Consider the following 18,116-nt stretch of genomic DNA (forward strand, 5'->3'; position numbering starts at 1 on the left):
CCATATACATCCTCCCTGCATTCTTAATTAGCAGACACTTGGACCGTTCCCCTCTGGTTTGTCACTCATAAAGATGTGAAACCGCCTCCCAGTTATCAGGTCACTTTGGCATATACATTCCACGTAGTTTGTACAACAGAGACCTGCTTAGGATAAAAATACAAAGTTTATTTCATAGAAAAACAAGAGATTCAAAGTTGAAATCAGAAGGGAAAGCAAACATAAAACGTCACACAGAAAATAAACATAAAGAAAAAACAAACAAAGCTGCAACCTCAGGCTTCACATTTTCATATTAGGTAAGATCCCCTTTCTAATAAGAGTTACCTATTGCCTTAAAACAGCTCCACAGTCTACCCCGCTGGGGATCCAATGTTCATGAACAGCCTCCCGCCTCCAGACTGTCCTTCCAGTTCTGGATGCTCTTCAGTTCAAACCCTTTCCATTTTAAAGGATTTTCAGTTTTTTTCCTTCAGTCACTATAGATATTCAAAGTGGGGAAAACTCCCTCCTTTCTTAGGCTACGTCTACACAGTTCACACTGTGCACATCCGCGCCATTGTAAGGCACACAGTGTAGCTGCTCTTTGTCGGCAGGAGAGAGCTCCCAACCAGGGGCGGTAGCTTTCTCAGTGGGAGAGCATCTCCTGCCGACAAAGCGCTGTCCACACTGGCGCTTTTTGTCGGTAACGCTTTTGTGTAGACATAACCCCCATCTTCAGAAATGAAGGCTTTCCTTTCAGTTTCAAGCTGTTCCCATTTGCTCTGATGATTCCTCAATGTTTTTTCCTGAGCTGGACAATAGTAGAGTTTTCTAGTTCTAGCTGTCAGATGATAATGACTTTTACTAAGAAAAATCATGTCATGAGCCACTTGTCACGAAGTTGTAATTTCTTGGGCTTTTGTTTTACAGGGAACCCTCCAGATCTCCACCCACATGTATTTACTACTGGAATAATCATGGCTGTATTCTTTACACTTGTTCCTGTGCTCCTGGTGGTTCTCTCTGTGATATTCAGAGTTGACTTAGTTTTATTTTACAGGGACATCACTGGAAAAGATGACACAATAGGAGGTAGGATTTGGCAAATGCTGCCATTGAAACAAGTTCATTTAGTGATATAGAACTATTAATAAAATAGTGTATTCTGGCTTCAGGTAGGTCCTATAAAATAATGAGATGGAAACAAAAGACAATCCAGGAGAGGAGGATATTGCATAGGAACAGGTGGAGAGGGCTAAACAAGGCAAGATTTGGCTCAGAGAGAAGTGTCTGGGATTGGGAGAAAATAGTAAAGGTGACAGATAGCATTACATGCTGTTAGCATGCATCATCCTATAATGTGTCCTGATTTTTTCGTTCTGAAAGTCAGGGGTTGGTTGGTGGAGGAGAGAAAGAAGAGGCGATTGAGAAGACGAGTGCCCCGGAGCTGTCAAATTCCTTCTGTGCTCACCTGACTTGTGCTCTAGATTCATGTGCTTTCTGGAGCTCACTGGAGAGATGCTGGTCCAGTGTTAATGAGGGTTGTCAATGTCAACCTTAAGGAGAGCAGGCTGTCACAAAGAAGACATCACTTGATGTTGACAATTGGCCAACTTGTTTTGGGTCTGATCTTCCCTTTGTGGTTTAGTTTCTGAGAAGGTTTTGGTGAGACAACCCTCATAGTATCTAGATGCCTCAGATTTCCTTAACCCTTGTCAGTCTGTATATACAGTACCTAGACTGCACTAGTTGCATAGGTTGGTAATCTCTTAATAATGCATGAAGATACATTGTATGTGCCAATATTTTTTTTCCTAATTCTATTATTGATCACAAGGCATTGTTGACTCACTTGAGGACCTCCGAGTGCATGGTTGGGGTTACACTTGAGTGACCTCATTCCCATCTCTTGAAGAGATCCCAGAGATCCCTTAGGGCCTCTCTCATGTGCAGTTTTATACAGGTTTTCACTTTATGTTCCCTCTTGTTAAACATGTATAGGAGGACATTAGGAGAGTTAGTACAAAACTTGGGTTGTGGTGTTGACATCCAGTTTTGTGTTTATGTGTCTTTTGACTCAGATGGCACAGTGGGAAGCTTTTCCCAGTGTCTGGTAGAGATCAGAACATGGTAGAGAGTGAGGTGACTGACCTTTAATCCAGATAAAGCAAAATTGATGTTAGTAGGTTGGGGAGAAACAGTGGAGGCTAGGAAGAGGATTATGTCCATTCCTGTGATTGCAGATGTGTGTACTTGACTTGTTTCTTGTCTCCACAACTTGGGAGTCTGGTTAGATTCCCACTTTTCCCTGGATGACCAGATTTCATCAGGACTAGGACAGTCTTTTTCTTTTACCTCTGGATAGGAGGTTGAAGCTTTTACTCTTGGATACAGACCACACTAGTGTAATTTCATGCTTGTGTTACCTAACTGGTAGATTACTACAGTGTGCTTTAATTGAGTCTTGATCTTAAAGCCTACTTGTTAAGGTGGAGAATCTCACCAAAAACATGTTACACTGGTGCTTCATAACCGATAAAGATGGATTATTGGTTTCTGCATGTACCATAAAGTTTTTGTCCTATAAAGTCCTAAATAGCCTAGGACCTGCCTACTTGAGAGAGCCCCTCTTTCCCCATATCATAGTGCGACAGCTGAGATCAGTTAGAAGTGTTCAAGATGGAATTATCTCAGTAGAAATGAGGTGGCCCACTTTTTTGTGAGCGTCCCTGAACTTTGGGACTTGCTTCATGGCCGTTGGTCTAAGGTAGCGTCAATTTGTTGAGCTATCCTTTGTTAAGCTATCCTTTTTACAGTGGATTTTGGGAGGTGCTGCTTGAGGAAACTATATTTGAAGAGGACAGGGTGCTATTTTTCATTGCTCAGTTATAAAGTTTAATTAGTTGCTATATATGGTGGCAGTTGCTGCTGAATTTGTCTTTATGTTTGTGTGTGTGTGTGTGTGTGTGTGTGTGTGACTTACTGCCAACACCACTTACGGCCTGAGAAGGTGCCTTTTTTTGTTATGCTATTATAAATATAAATACATAAAATAAAATATATCCTGATTTTTTTTTCCTTTTGACAATCTCCACACTGCAACACTACCCAATAGTGGAATAATAATAATACCTAGCTCTTTTTCATCAGCAAATAATATAGTGCTTTTTCATCAGCAAATCTCAAAGTGGTTCACAGTCTTTATATAGGAGAAGAACTGAAAGAAACCTGGAATCCCACAATGCTGTTTTTACAGACTCACTTTTCAGGGTAAAACCACATTTTAATGATGCAAGTTTCTATCAATAAGTTCAGTTTAACTGGATATGATTAGTGCTGGTCAAGAAATTTCATATTTCAATAATTTTCAACAAAAAAGGGGATACAGTTTTTGCAACCTTTTGGGAAAACAAAGTGGGTAGATCTATTTGTGTCAGATTGAAATTGATCCTGGGTATTTTGTGTGAAAGGTGACTGGACGGATGGATAAGAGAAATCTCTTATCTCAAAATGGTTGCCAGTGGTGCAGTATTATAAGGGTCAGGGTGAAGGGTCAGCTATCATGTGTGTAATGGGTCAGATCTGTTCAGTCACCAACAGGACAAAAATTGGTCATTTTTTTCCAGATGGAAAAGAATATGATGCTTTTGTGTCTTATCTGAAAGACTCCATATCTACCAACGTAGAAGAAAGAAAATTTGCTCTGGAGATATTGCCCAGGACATTAGAAGACCATTTTGGTTACAAATTGTGTATATTTGAGCGGGATGTGTCTCCTGGAGGAGGTAAGCAAATGGAATGTCCTTGGTATTAAACTGGTACAAAATTCTCACAAAGATGCCAGGATCTGTAATTAGAAAGATCTCTGTAAATGTGGCATTTTTGCTTAAGTGTCACATTTTCAAAGGGGATTCTCTTTTGGGATACAAATGACAGAAATTCTCATCAAATGACATGCATACAAAATCAGAGGCTGTTTAGAAAGTTTAGACTTATTCTGTCCTTCATTTCAGTGTGTGGAGGTAACCAAAAGAAGAGTTTGATCCAAAGGCTATTGAAATTAATGGAAAGATTACTATTGACTTGAATGGTCTTTGGATCATCCACTAGGTGCATAGAGGAGGATGGGGGAGTACTAGCGCTATGACATGCTCTTTCCTTTCCTAGAACCTGAAAGGCCTGCAAGATTGGGCATCCATAGCTTTCAGAGACAAGAATGAGAGAGGGTGCAGCATGATAGCAGCAGCTCTCTGTGCCATGTTCTTTTCTGCTCTTAGGAATACAAACTGTGACTTAATGCTTCTTCAGGCATCATTAGCACCCATAAACTCCCTACCTTGGCTACTACTGTGCAGCTTGGGGGCAGGTCAACCATTGACAAGACCGTCCTCAGATTTCCCAGGATTTGTACAGATTTTATAAGACCCACTAGCTTAAGAAAGTCAACACCTTTTCTCTTTCCAGCAGTGTATGGAACTGGAGCAGATTTTGAGCCCCGATGGAACAAAGACCATGAAATTCTATCAGCTAAAATATATCACTCTTCCCCCCCAAACAAGAATAATCTGTGCAGGGTAGAACATTGTCCTTTATCTAGTTAAATGCTGAGATTAATTCAGAGGAGAAAAACAATTTAGCTCTGGTGTTACCACAGAATGAGTGTGAGAGTTCTGCTTTTGGCTTTCTTCCGTTTCAGAAACCTTTCTGCTTACAGCTTCTCAGAAACCTGAGAGATCTTAATGATTGTAAAGCCAAGCTTCAGTAAGCTTGGCTTTACAATACAATTGCTTTTGCTGTATCTGTGCTATGAAACACACATTTTCCCCATGGCACACTATATTAACTATTTCTGTAATCTTTAAAATGTAGACGATGAAGCAGCTTTTATTAAAACTGACTCAGAGTTATAGCTGACACCTATGTGATGGGTGCTGCAGAAATATTTAAAATAGATGTGAAAACATGGAATTTTGAATATGCAAAGTCTATAAATAGATGACCCTTTACAAAGGCTGCAATTCTCAGACAGTACAGTGGGATTCCATGTAGTTCTGAGGTCTATAGGGGAAAAAATCTTTAGATAAAGCTATGGCCTGCATGAGCATATTGTTACATATTGCTTGCAGGATATAGGGCTTCTCCATTGAATTTCATTCACTGTTTTTAATAACAAAATTGTTCTGCAATCCCTGTTTTAAGAAAGCACTGTTTTTGAAAACCTGTGAAATAATGGTTTGCTAGATGTCTTCTATAGTAATCTATACTGTTACGTGTGGCAGAGGGTGCAAGTATGACACAGACTTGGTTATCTGTGGTACTGATATTACTGAATAAGAAGGTAAGAAGGTATCTGGTGGTACAAAAGGTAGTAAAGTGAGGGTTACAAATTTAGTGAATGTTACAGGAAGTGGTTAGCTGTGCCTGGCTGATGACTTAATTTGAAGGTACTCTTATGCTCAGGATGGACCTTTATGGATGACCTTATCTGTTAAATAAGGAATAGCCAGAGCTGATATGTTGGTTTGTAATTGCTTTCCAACATGAAAGAAATGTATGCTGACTACAGGCAAATTAGGATTCCATCGCTGTTTTGCATAAATTGATCAGAATTAAACATCTGAGATTATTTGTTTTTCTTTTTTTCACATTATTTAGTAGTATGATAGATTAGGAAGGAACAAAACATACAGTAATTTAGTCACTTTGAAATATGTACAATATTATTACTACTGCTAAAAGATGTCTTGAGTCTGTACTTTCAACTGATTTTAATAATGACTGTATCTTTCAATTTACAGCTGTTGTTGATGATGTCCAGTCATTTATTGACAAAAGCAGAAGATTAATCATTATACTGAGCCGGAACTATATTTCTGACAGAGCCATGTATGAACTTGAGACTGGACTGCATAAGGCACTGGTTGAAAGGAAGATTAAAATAATATTAATTGAATACATGCTTATAAGTGATTATAATGTCCTGCCAAAATCACTGGAGCTTCTACCATCCAGGAGAGTTGTGAAGTGGAAAGAGGATAAGTCTCTTCCCTTGAATTCCAGATTTTGGAAGAACCTTCGGTACCTGATGCCAGTGAAAGCTTCCAAGTCAAACATCAGAAGTCACAATAATTCTGAGTCCTATCTCAGAAGAAGGAACTCAAGCGACAACTGTGTGTTGGGAGTCTAAAACATTCTTATAACCAAAAATTGGAAAAGAAACATGCTGCCGAAATGAGCACATGATGTTACTTACATAGAAGATATTAAGTGCACATGTTTTAGGGAGGCAACATGGTCCAGTGAATAGAGCACCGGCTGGGACTTGAGAGATGAGACAAATCCTCAGCTTGTATAAATTGTCATAGCTCAGAGGGCTAGGTTAATCCTGCCCCTCACCCTTGAGGCTCTGACAGTTTACACAAACTGAGGAACTGTCCCAAGGAATCTAACCTGACTCTGCCTTGGATTCATTGTGTGACATGGGGGCAGATCAAAACCTTTCTATGTTACAGTTTCTTCATTTCTCATAGAAAAACATTAATTCTGCTTGCACACTTTTGTAAAGCAATTTGAGCCCTGTGAATAGTCTATATTTTCAAAGTATTATTATGTAGAAATGTGATTACTATTGTTATTTATGATTTCTTTTGTGATAGCATGTAAGGACTCCAGTCAGGATCAGAGCCACATTGTACTAAGCACTATACAAACATATAACACAAAGACAGTTTCTGCCCTAGGAAGCTCAACATCTAGGATTTAGACAATATAACACAAGTAAATAAAGTGACAAATGGGAGGAGGGGAGTGATGGGTTGGAAGAAGGGGATGGGGAGGACACTGTAATAGTAGAAATATGGTGTATTTGTATATATCAATCCTAATAGTAGTCTCAGTAGTTATAGGTGGTTACTGCCATGACCAATGCCAGATTGTGTTTTTTTAGGCATCATGGCAAAGCAATATTTTAGTCCCTGGATTAGTGTTATTCAACTCAGAGTACTCTAAATAACTGTTTAGGTGAGGGGAGTGGGAAACAATGCTTTCTCCAGAGAGGCCAGTAGGTACGACTTGTATCTGAGCTGCTTCCAGGCGAGGGGCTTGAGGTGATAGAGGTTGGTACTTTGATAAACAGAGGGAAAAATAATTGCCAAAATCTAAGATACCAGCCTTGGTTCGCCAGTGCCTTGGTGTTGTGAGTAGTTATTTACACCAGGTCAAACTGGTAGCATTTTGTACAGATTTTCACAGATATAAATGGTGACATAAGTGTGATGTTGCACCCCATAGTGCTTTATAAAAATATGCTTATGAGTGTAAATATGACATAACTGGAATATGTTTTATGCTAGATATGCCATGTACCATATCTTTGCAAAGGTTATGATCTACTGAATATATCCGTCCTATTTGTAGGCATGTATCATTTTTATATCTTAAGTTATGAGCGTTGGCTCTATGCTTGTATTTAAAGTGTTTACTGTAGGAAGCACATAAGGCAGATTTGGTCAACATAGTGTGAAGGGGTTATTCAAGTAATTGGGAGTATTTAACTAACAATGGACTTTGGGAGACCCCAATCCACATCTGAGCTTTCCTGAGAACATTCAAACTAACATGTAAACAATGGCATCTGCCTGCAAAAAGCAGAATCATTCATAGACATGTGACTTGCCCAGGCAGCTAGAGACTCCATCTTGTGGCTGTGATGTTGCACAAGAGAGAGAATATAAAAGGCCCTGGAAACCCCTCCATTTTGTCTTCAGAGGGCTCAAAAGATACCCTCTCCACCCCAAAGAGATGCCTGAAAGAAACTAGAACAAAGGACAGTAACTACTGTGGTGTGAGTGATTCCTGGACCCAGACTAGAAAGGAGTCTAGTCTGCGAAAGAAGCTTATTGGAACATCTCTGAGGGTGAAAATTACTTGCATTTAGTTCCCTACTGTATTAGGATTAGACTTGCGTGTTATTGTTTTATTTTGCTTGGTAATTTACTTTGTTCTGCCTGTTATTACTTGGAACCACTTAAATCCTATTTTTTATATTTAATAAAATCACTTTTTGCTTATTAATTAACCCAGAGCAAGTATTAATACCTGGTGGAGCAAACAACTGTGCATCTCTCTCTCTGTGTTATAGAGGGTGAACCATTTATGAGGTTACCCTGTATAAGCTTTATACAGAGTAAAACGGATTTATTTGGTGTTTCAATCCCATTGGGAACTGGGTATTTGGGTGCTAGAAACAGGAGCACTTTCTAAGCTGTTTTCAGTTAAATCTGCAGCTTTTGGGGGATGTGGTTCAGACCTGGGTCTGTGTTTGTAGCAGGCTAGTGTGTCTGGCTCAACAAGACAGGGTACTGAAATCCCAAGCTCCCAGGGAAAATGGGCTCAGAGGTGGGCTCAGCACATCAGGTGGCAGTCCCAAGTTGGTCTCTGTGACCCAACCCGTCACAATAAGGTGCCAGACAGTGGTGAATCTAGGCCTCTATTTTGGGTTCTAGAGTAGCAGATCTTCCAAGCTTATTCAGTATTTACAAGATCCAAAGTACAAAGTTGTGCAGTTGCACTTGGTCAGGGTTTCTAAGATTGTGTTTTTGAACATGGGCTTTCAGATATGCACACGATTATTTCTTCTTTAAGCACATGAGGACTTTTAAGTAAGTCTTTAAACTGATGCTGAACATTCTGAAGAGCCCGAATCAAGTGCATAGTTGATAGTAACTCGCAATAGCTGGTTTCATGGCATAGGGTGAATTTCCTTGACTTTGTTCAACCTGATGTTCCTAAATCCTGCTGCTACTAGAATGTTCTTGCCCAGCCTTAGGTCAAATGTGGAACTGGTTAGGAGTTTTCAGTCAGTGTGATTTGTTTCATGGCTACAGAGGAACGTGCAGGGAGAAAACAAAATTGGCAAGAGGCTTCTAGGCAGGTAGCTGGCGAGACAAAAAAATCTCTTTTGGTCCTCTCATTTTTTGACATTTTGTCCCAAATTGGGGTGAAAATGTTTTCAAAAACATTTTCATAGGAAGGGATTTCCATTTTTCAGCCAGCTCTAGTCAGATATCCCACTTGATCTTCAGAGACTAAGCTGAGGAAAAATAAATATGCCCTAAGAAATCCATGCTGGTGCTATAATTCAAGATTACATCTCTGGTACTGGCACCTGAAAAGGGGGGTCATATTTTTTAAAAAGCCCCCCAAAAAACAAACGGTACAAAATTCATTCCATCTGTAGCTATATTGACTCCATGGAACTACAAAAGGGTTAATTTAGCCCTTGGAATGCAATCTTGTACACCAGGGAACAAAGGGGGGGAAAATCAAACAAAAGTGAAGTGTTGAATTCTCAACTGTACTTCCATTACGAATACTGCAGAAGTCCAATATAAAATAGTAAGTAAGAGAGGCCTCACTGATGATGAAATAAACCTTACTTATGCCCAAAGCGTGGGAGAAATTGTTCAAGAGTAATTCATTATAGGAAGTGTGTTATCTCATTAATGCCCATTGCTGTTAATGAGACTCTGGATTGTTGGCTGCATGCAGCACTGTATAGAGAGTCTAAGAGCATATAGCCACAGCACTGTTTAAGGGATGATACATAGTTTCCTCATCCCAGCAGGAATTCCAGGAATTTGTAAAATTCTTCCCGGGGCACAAAGGGAGCACAGTCATTGCATTACCTTCGGAGAAATTGCTCCATCTGCTTTTCTCTCTACCCAGCTATCTCTACTGGCCTCATCATCTCCCCATTCATTGACCACTCCCTTTGTGGAAGCCAGTGTCAGGAACAACCATAACCCAATGGAATCCTTGTATTCTCTGGAAGGTGTGGGGGATTGCTAATACCTCTTCTGTCCCCTATCTTTGGGTATGTCTACACTATGGGATTACTCTGAATTTACAGAATTCGATTTTTGGCAACCGATTGTATAAAGTCGAGTGCATGCGGCCACACTAAGCACATTAATTCGGCGGTGTGTGTCCATGTACCGAGGCTAGCGTTGACTTCCAGAGCATTGCACTGTGGATAGCTATCCCATAGTTTCCACAGTCTCCCCCGCCCATTGGAATTCTGGGTTGAGATCCCAATGCCTGATGGGGCAAAAAACATTGTCGCTGGTGGTTCTGGGTACAGCCTCACCCCACCCTCCATGAAAGCAATGGCAGACAACTGTTTCGCGCCTTTTTTCCTAGGTGAACACTGCAGACGCCATACCACAGCAAGCATGGAGCCCGCTCAGCTCAACACAGCAGTCATGAACATTGTAAACACCTCACGCATTATTGTGCAGTTTATGCTGAACCAGGACATGAAAAACCAGGTGAGGAGGAGGTGGCCACGGCAGCGTGGCCACGACAGTGATGAGGACATGGACATAGACACAGAATTCTCTCAAACCACGGGCCCTGGTGCTTTGGAGATCATGCTGTTAATGGGGCAGGTTATAGCTGTGGAATGCCGATTCTGGGCCCGGGAAACAAGCACAGACTGGTGGGACCGCATAGTGTTGCAGGTCTGGGATGATTCCCAGTGGCGGCGAAACTTTCGCATGCGTAAGGGCACTTTCATGGAACTTTGTGACTTGCTTTCCCCTGCCCTGAAGCACCAGAATACCAAGATGAGAGCAGCCCTCACAGTTGAGAAGCGAGTGGCGATAGCCCGCTGGAAGCTTGCAATGCCAGACAGCTACCAGTCAGTCGGGAATCAATTTGGAGTGGGCAAATCTACTATGGGGGCTGCTGTGATGCAAGTAGCCAAAGCAATCACTGAGCTGCTGCTACCAAAGGTAGTGACTCTGGGAAATGTGCTGGTCATAGTGGATGGCTTTGCTGCAATGGGATTCCCTAACTCTGGTGGGGCGATAGATGGAACCAATATCCCTATCTTGGCACCGGAGCACCAGGGCAGCCAGTACATAAACCGCAAGGGGTACTTTTCAATGGTGCTGCAAGCACTGGTGGATCACATGGGACATTTCACAAACATCAACGTGGGATGGCCGGGAAGGGTTCATGATGCTCGCGTCTTCAGGAACACTAATCTGTTTAAACAGCTGCACCAAGGGATTTACTTCCCAGACCAGAAAATAACCATTGGGGATGTTGAAATGCCTATGGTTATCCTTGGGGACCCAGCCTACCCCTTAATGCCATGGCTCATGAAGCCATACACAGGCAGGCTGGACAGTAGTCAGGAGCTGTTCAACTACAGGCTGAGCAAGTGCAGAATGGTGGTAGAATGTGCATTTGGATGTTTAAAGGGTCACTGGCTCATGTTACTGACTCGCTCAGAATTCAGTCAAACCAATATTCCCATTGTTATTGCTGCTTGCTGTGTGCTCCACAACCTCTGTGAGAGTAAGGGGGAGACCTTTATGGCGGGGTGGGAGGCTGAGGCAAATCGCCTGACTGCTGATTTTGTGCAGCCAGACACCAGGGCGATTAGAAAAGCACACCAGGAAGCACTGCGCATCAGAGAAGCTTTGAAAACCAGTTTCATGACTGGCCAGGCTACGGTGTGAAAGTTCTGTTTGTTTCTCCTTGATGAAAACCCGCCCCCTTGATTGACTCATTCTCTGTAAGCAATCCACCCGCCCCCTTCAATCACAGCTTGCTTTCAAAGGAAATAAAATCACTATCGTTTAAAAATCATGTATTCTTTATTAATTAATTATAAAAAGAGGGAGAGAACTGACAAGGTAGCCCGGGTGGGTTTTGGGAGGAGGATAGGAGGGAAGGAAAAGGCCACTAAAGAAGTTCAAAATAATGACAGCTTTTGCTTGAGCTGTCCACTGGGGTGGAGTGGGAGGATGCACGGAGCCTTCCCCCACCCCCCGCATTCTTACATGTCTGGGTGAGGAGGCTATGGAACCTGGTGAGGGGGGAGGGCAGTTATACAGGGGCTGCAGGGGCACTCTGTGATCCTGCTGCCATTCCTGAAGCTCCACCAGATGCCGGAGCATATCCGTTTGCTCACACAGCAGCCCCAGCCTTGCATCCTGCCTCCTCTGATCTTCCTGCCGCCACCTCTCATCTCGAGCGTCTCTCCTCTCCTCACGTTGGTCCCTCATGTCCTGACATTGGTCCCTCCTGCCCTCATGTTCACTGGCCTGTTTTCTGAACTTTGATACCGTGTCCTTCCACTCATTCAAATGAGCTCTTTCATTGTGGGTTGATTCCATGATTTCAGAGAACATTTCGTCTCATGTCTGTTTTTTTCGCTGCCTTATCTGAAATAGCCTTTGGGACGGAGGAGGGAGGCTTGAAAAATTTGCAGCTGCGGGAGGGAGGAGAAAAAAGGAGAGAAGTATTTAAAAAGATACATTTTACAGAACAATGCTTATACTCTTTCACGGTGAACACCACTATTCACATTACATAGCATATGTGATTTCGGTATGAGGTCGCATTTTGCCTCTTAATATTGAGTGCCTGCGGCTTTAGTATTAGAGATCACAGACGCAGGTCCGGGCAACGGAATTCGGCTTGCATGCGGCCATGGTAAGCCGTTGTCTTTCAGCTTCTGCAGCCTTCATAAAAGCAGCGCCCTTCTTTCCCACATACCAAGCAAAGCCCATTGAGTACTGCGGTTTTCCTGTTAATGTGCAGCAGCAGAAACCAAACTAACCCCCCTCATCCAATCCCCCATCCAATTCTCTGGGATGATCGTTTTACCCCTCCACCCACCATGTGGCTGATATGAGGGAAGATCCCTGCTAGCCAGACGCAAAAAGCTCAGTGCCAATGATCCCCCTCTGCCCCACTTGGCTAACTGCAGGGAAGGATTTATTTTCAGCCACAGGCAAACAGCCCAGTAGGAATGGCCACCTCTGTCCCCTTAATTAAATTCCCATATTTCATCCAGGTTGCCATGAACAATATCACTCTCCTGAGGAGAACACAGCGAGATAAAGAACGGATGTTGCTTGAATGCCAGCAAACACCGGGACCATACACTGCCAGGCTTTGTTATGCAATGATACCAGATTACTTGCTACTAGCATGGCATGGTCATGTGTCCTACCCTGGAGGACGGAATAAGGCTGCACTGCCCAGAAACCTTCTGCAAAGGCTTTTGGAGTACCTCCAGGAGAGCTTCATGGAGACGTCCCTGGAGGATTTCCGCTCCATCCCCAGATACGTTAACAGACTTTTCCAGTAGCTGTACTGGCCGCGAATGCATCCCAAGTCCTCGGCAAATTAATCATTAAAAAAGCTTGCTTTTAAACCATGTTTTATATTTACAAAGGTACACTCACCAGAGGTCCCTTCCATGGCTTCATTGCCTGGGGTAATGCCTTAGGAGGGTTGGGAGGGTACTTCAGTCAGGCTGGGAAAAAGATCCTGGCTATTGGGGAGAATGGAGTGCTGTGTGCTCTCCGAAAGCTCGTCCTCCTCCTCCTCATCATCATCTTCCCCGTCCGCAGAATCTTCAGGCATGGCTGAGGTTACCCCCTCCTTTGAATCCATGGTCAGAGGTGGGGTAGTGGTGGCGGCCCCCCCTAGAATTGCATGCAGCTCAGTGTAGAAGCGGCATGTCTGCGGCTCTGACCTGGACCTTCCGTTTGCTTCTTTGGTTTTCTGGTACGCTTGTCTGAGCTCCTTAACTTTCACGTGGCACTATAGTGAGTCCCTATTGTGGCCTCTCTCCATCATGCCCTTAGAGATTTTTTCAAATATTTTGGCATTTCTTCTTTTGGAACGTAGTTCTGCTAGCACGGAATCCTCTCCCCATATAGCGATCAGATCCAGTACCTCCCGTACAGTCCATGCTGGTGCTCTTTTTCGATTCTCGGACTGCATGGTTACCTGTGCTGATGAGCGCTGCGTGGTCACCTGTGCTTTCCACGCTGGGCAAACAGGAAATGAAATTCAAAAGTTCCCAGGGCTTTTCCTGTCTACCTGGCCAGTGCATCCTAGTTCAGATTGCTGCCCAGAGTGGTCACAATGGTTCACTGTGAAATAGGTCCCAGAGGCCAATACCTTCGAATTGTGGCCACACTAACCCTAATTTGAAATGGCAATGTCGATTTTGGCGCTACTCCCCTCGTCGGGGAGGAGTACAGAAATCGATTTTAAGAGCCCTCTCTGTTGAAGTAAATGGCTTCGTTGTGTGGATGGGTGCAGGGTTAATTTGATTTAAAGCTGCTAAATTCGACCTAAACTCATAGTGTAGACCAGGCCTTTAATGCAGGATTTGAAGGGTTTGGGGACAGGGAGAGAGCAACACTTTGATACCGTTGGAGTTGTATCACCTGCCCATGCTGTTTTGTACATGTGCAAACTTTCTGTTACATCCGCTTTATTTGTATCTGTGTTTACAAGGCATTTCTGACTTCCTAAATGTCCAAACTACATCTGTTTAAAGGCAGATTTCTAAATGGAATTCAATACCTCAGTCATATTGGAAACATCATTTATTTAATTCTAGGGTGACCAGATCACCCAGGTCAAATATCGGGATGCGGGGGGGGGAAGGGAGCAAAAAAAAAAAAACAAAACACCGCTGCAGAGCAAAAAAACAACACCCCCCCCCCCGTCCCTCCTCCAGCGCTGGAGGGAGGCCCCGGAGACACTGGGGCAGCACGGGGCCGGGGTAAGTGAGAGTCTGCCTCATCCCGCAGGGGAACGAACGGGGCTGGGCTGCCGATGCCTCCGCCCTGGGGCCGCCGTGGGATTGCATCAGCTGTGCAGCCAGCCCAGACGCGACTGGCCATGGGCTGGGCGCAGCGTGCCCCACAACAGGCCCGGGCTCAGAGGGTTCGGGACCGGGTGCCAGAGCCACAGCCGCTGAGCACCATGGCCGCTTCCTCCGGCCGCTGCAGTAGGAGCTGCAGCAGCGGCTGCTCCTGAGTCCCGCTGCCCAGGTGGGAAGAACAGCCACCGCCTGGCCCCGCAGGCCGCCCCCCTACTCTCCCTCCAGGAACCGCCCGACTGAGTCCTCCCTGCGCTCAGGGCCAGGCCTGACTCTCACTCACCCCGGCCCCGCGCTCCTCCTGCGTCTCCGGGGCCTCCCTCCAGCGCTTGTGGAGGGAGGAGGAATGGCGTGCTTGGGGAAGAGGCGGGGATTTGGGGAGGGGAGCTAATGGGGGAAGGAGGGGGCGGAGTCGGGGGGGGGGATGCGAGCCCTTCCGACCTCCGGAGCCTTTGCTTGTTTGTCCAGTGTCCCGATCTAACATTTGTTGGGACGCGGGACAAACAAGCAAATATCGGGACAGTCCCAATAAAATCGGGACGTCTGGTCACCCTATTTAATTCCATCCCTCATTTATTAATGACAGTACTTTCTCACTAGTCTTTTCCATACCCCCTTGATACCTTTGTAAAAGCCCTTCTTGTTTTTCCTACCACCAGACCTCTCAGATAGCAGAGATGGAAGCTGAAGTGTGGCTGTAGTGCAAGGGGCTATATTTTGAAGTTACAATTACTTTTGGTGAAAGGGAATATTCTGCTTGTCGTCTATCAAAATTAAGTGAAAATAAAATCTGCACTTCTTATGGATGGAATCTGTTCAAAATAAAGCTTATTGTAATCACCTGGGACTTTTTGAATTTTGAATTATTTTTAAAAGTTTTAAATATGAATACATGATGTAATTCCTGATCATGTTCATAATAACTTAATGTTAGCAGCATGCCAGAAGATATGGCATATGTTTTGGTGTTGTATAGTTATTTCCCTTTCTTTCTTTCCCTGTTATACTGGACTTATTAAGTAAATGACTGTTGCTTGCTATGAAATACATGTATGATTTAGATCCAATGTTTGTGTCTCTTCTACAGCTATATAAGTAGTTACCTTTCAATGTACAATGCCTGTTTTATTCTTTATTATAGCACCATACATTCATGTAACACTTTAAAAACGTAGGGTCAAAATTCCTCTTGGCTTTAGTGGTGGCAACATTGGCGTCTGTAGGGTAACATCCATTTCCTGCACCAAAGAGATTACAGTATAGCAGAGATTGAAAAAGAAGGAAAGTTGAAAGATGAAATCTGATAATAAGAAAATTGAATTTGATGTACCAAAACAGAGAAGCCAGGGATGGGATCCAGAAGGGGAATGATGGGGTCAGAGCATTTGGGAGCAGCATTTTGAACAGCCTGGAAGGGGTATAGGTGGGAAGCTGGAGCTGAGAAAGATACCAAGGAAAGATTAGACTAAAATGTGGACAAGGAATTTATCAGTGGGCAAAGTGATCAATTGGTGGATCTGAGTTATTTAAAGGATTTAGAGAGTTGGTGTCGGGGGCAAGAAGCGAGAAAATTCAGAGATGAACCTGAAGTTGTTAGCCTGCGTCATGGGAAGGGTAATGAAACTGGCAATGGTGATACAGAAGGAAGTGGTGTAGACAGATTAGAGAGAAGGATGGGATGTTTACTTTTGGAGAGAATGACTTTCAGATGCCATTGAGTCATCTGAGAGGTGACGTCTATAAAACAATTGGAGATGTGAGAACAGGTAGCAGGTGGAGGTCCAGAGATGGGAGAGAGATTTGAAAGTAATTGACATAGAAGTGGTAGCTGAATCAGCACAATTCTCTGCTGTTGGCTGTTTTTCAACCAGCTTGTAGAGTGGTCACAATGTTTGGAAAATTTGAAATTGAAATGAAAAATTTTCAACATTTTTTACAAAAATGTACCTGCATTTATTGACCAGCCCTAAAATTCAGTAGCTTTATACATGGCACCCCCTCAGAGCCATGGCAAGCATAGGAGTGGAGCAGTGTGTCACTAGCATTATGATGACTACAAACAACAGCTGCAAGATACTGAGCGGCAAGAGTTCAAAACTAGAAATTCCAGTTGTGACAAACCTAGCACAGCTGCCTGTTGGTCAGCCAGGGGAGCTGCTTCTTCAGCTTGACTGAAAGTGGCTGCAGATAGACCATGAGGGTCCTATGTTTGCATATCAGCTTCAATATAGGTTAGATGCATGGATGAAGTCTTCAGCTAGGGAATTCCACTGGTTGCTCTGGTGTCTGGCCTCTAGTGGGAAGAGAATATAAGCACCATTCAAAATGTTACTGCCATAGCACAGAATATAATAGACTCATGGCTCAGTGTATTGTGTAATTCTCAAGTCCACTGACATGCTTAAAACTTTGTGTCACTCTTGTGGAGGAGACTTTGGGAGGTCTGTGGCAAAATGTCAAAAGATGGTTATAACAAGGTTCACTTTACTATACATTGCAAGACAACGCTGTGCTTCAGCTGCATCGAGGGACTACCATGCTGTGGGAGGCTGGCACAAAACAGTACTTGCCACCCTGTAGCTGGGGCTTAAGACTTTTAAAAACTGAGTGTCCCCACCCACAGACTTTCTATCTGTACATTACTATATCTAGGTACTTATGTGGCACTGATGGCCTTTTATCTCAGTGCTTACGACGCATGGAGCAAAGATGACTGGGAAATTCCCTAACTCCGTGGCAGATTGTACTTTGCTGCAGCAAATTAGAACAATCTGCACTGAATAAAGTCCCTTCTACTATCATACAAAGTAGCAACGGGCGTTTAGTTCACTGGGCTAAATTCCGCTCTGTTATATGCATGTAATCTCCCTGACTTCACAGTCTGCTAGGTGTGACTTTTCCTCTCAACCTCCTCAAGTTCTGGTACCTACTACTAGAGCAGCACTAGCAGCTCTGACTCATGCTAGGAAACAGAGTTAGGGGTTGGAAAATTCTTTACCTACTCTGTGAGAGTGTGGCATTAACCAGAACCCAGGATGGGAGTGATGTGCAACTACATCACCCCAGTGGGGCCTCACAAACCTATGGAGGCACAATCCCTCCCAGCGCTCTAGGCACTGCCTGGTAAGTGTGCACTCTTTTCCCCTCGCCTTGGTCAACTTCATAAGCCAATGTGGGGCAGAGGTGGTGGAGCCACGGGCCCATCTTTTGCCCTGTTATTCATACAGGAAGCAATCACTGTGCTTTCCTGAGCAGAGGGACTGTAATTACCTTTGGCCATTGCACTAGGTATGCAAGATGTGGTGGGCAGAAGGGGAGAGAGGGGAAGACTCCTTGAACTCGCCTTTTTCCTTCCTCCTGTGTACTTGCTTTAGAGAGACAGCTAATCTGATCCTATAAAATAGAGATGGGAGGAGACAGTGGTTTTAGTATC

At 43.7% G+C, this 18,116-nt stretch overlaps 1 protein-coding gene across 3 annotated transcripts in view; it reads left to right on the top strand.

Moving 5' to 3' along the window:
• Nucleotides 1-8,059, top strand: part of IL18R1 (interleukin 18 receptor 1) — a 36,541-nt gene extending 28,482 nt beyond the window's left edge. For all 3 annotated transcript variants that reach the window (XM_054016536.1, XM_054016535.1, XM_054016537.1), the window contains exons 9-11: nt 913-1,074; nt 3,609-3,767; nt 5,781-8,059. In XM_054016536.1, the coding sequence (XP_053872511.1) occupies nt 913-1,074; nt 3,609-3,767; nt 5,781-6,169 (710 nt within the window). In that variant the 3' untranslated portion in view covers nt 6,170-8,059. The remainder of the gene's footprint in view (nt 1-912; nt 1,075-3,608; nt 3,768-5,780) is intronic.
• Nucleotides 8,060-18,116: the final 10,057 nt, after the last annotated feature.

Source organism: Malaclemys terrapin, chromosome 1 (assembly GCF_027887155.1).
Source record: "Malaclemys terrapin pileata isolate rMalTer1 chromosome 1, rMalTer1.hap1, whole genome shotgun sequence".
NCBI classification, from domain to species: Eukaryota; Metazoa; Chordata; order Testudines; family Emydidae; genus Malaclemys; species Malaclemys terrapin.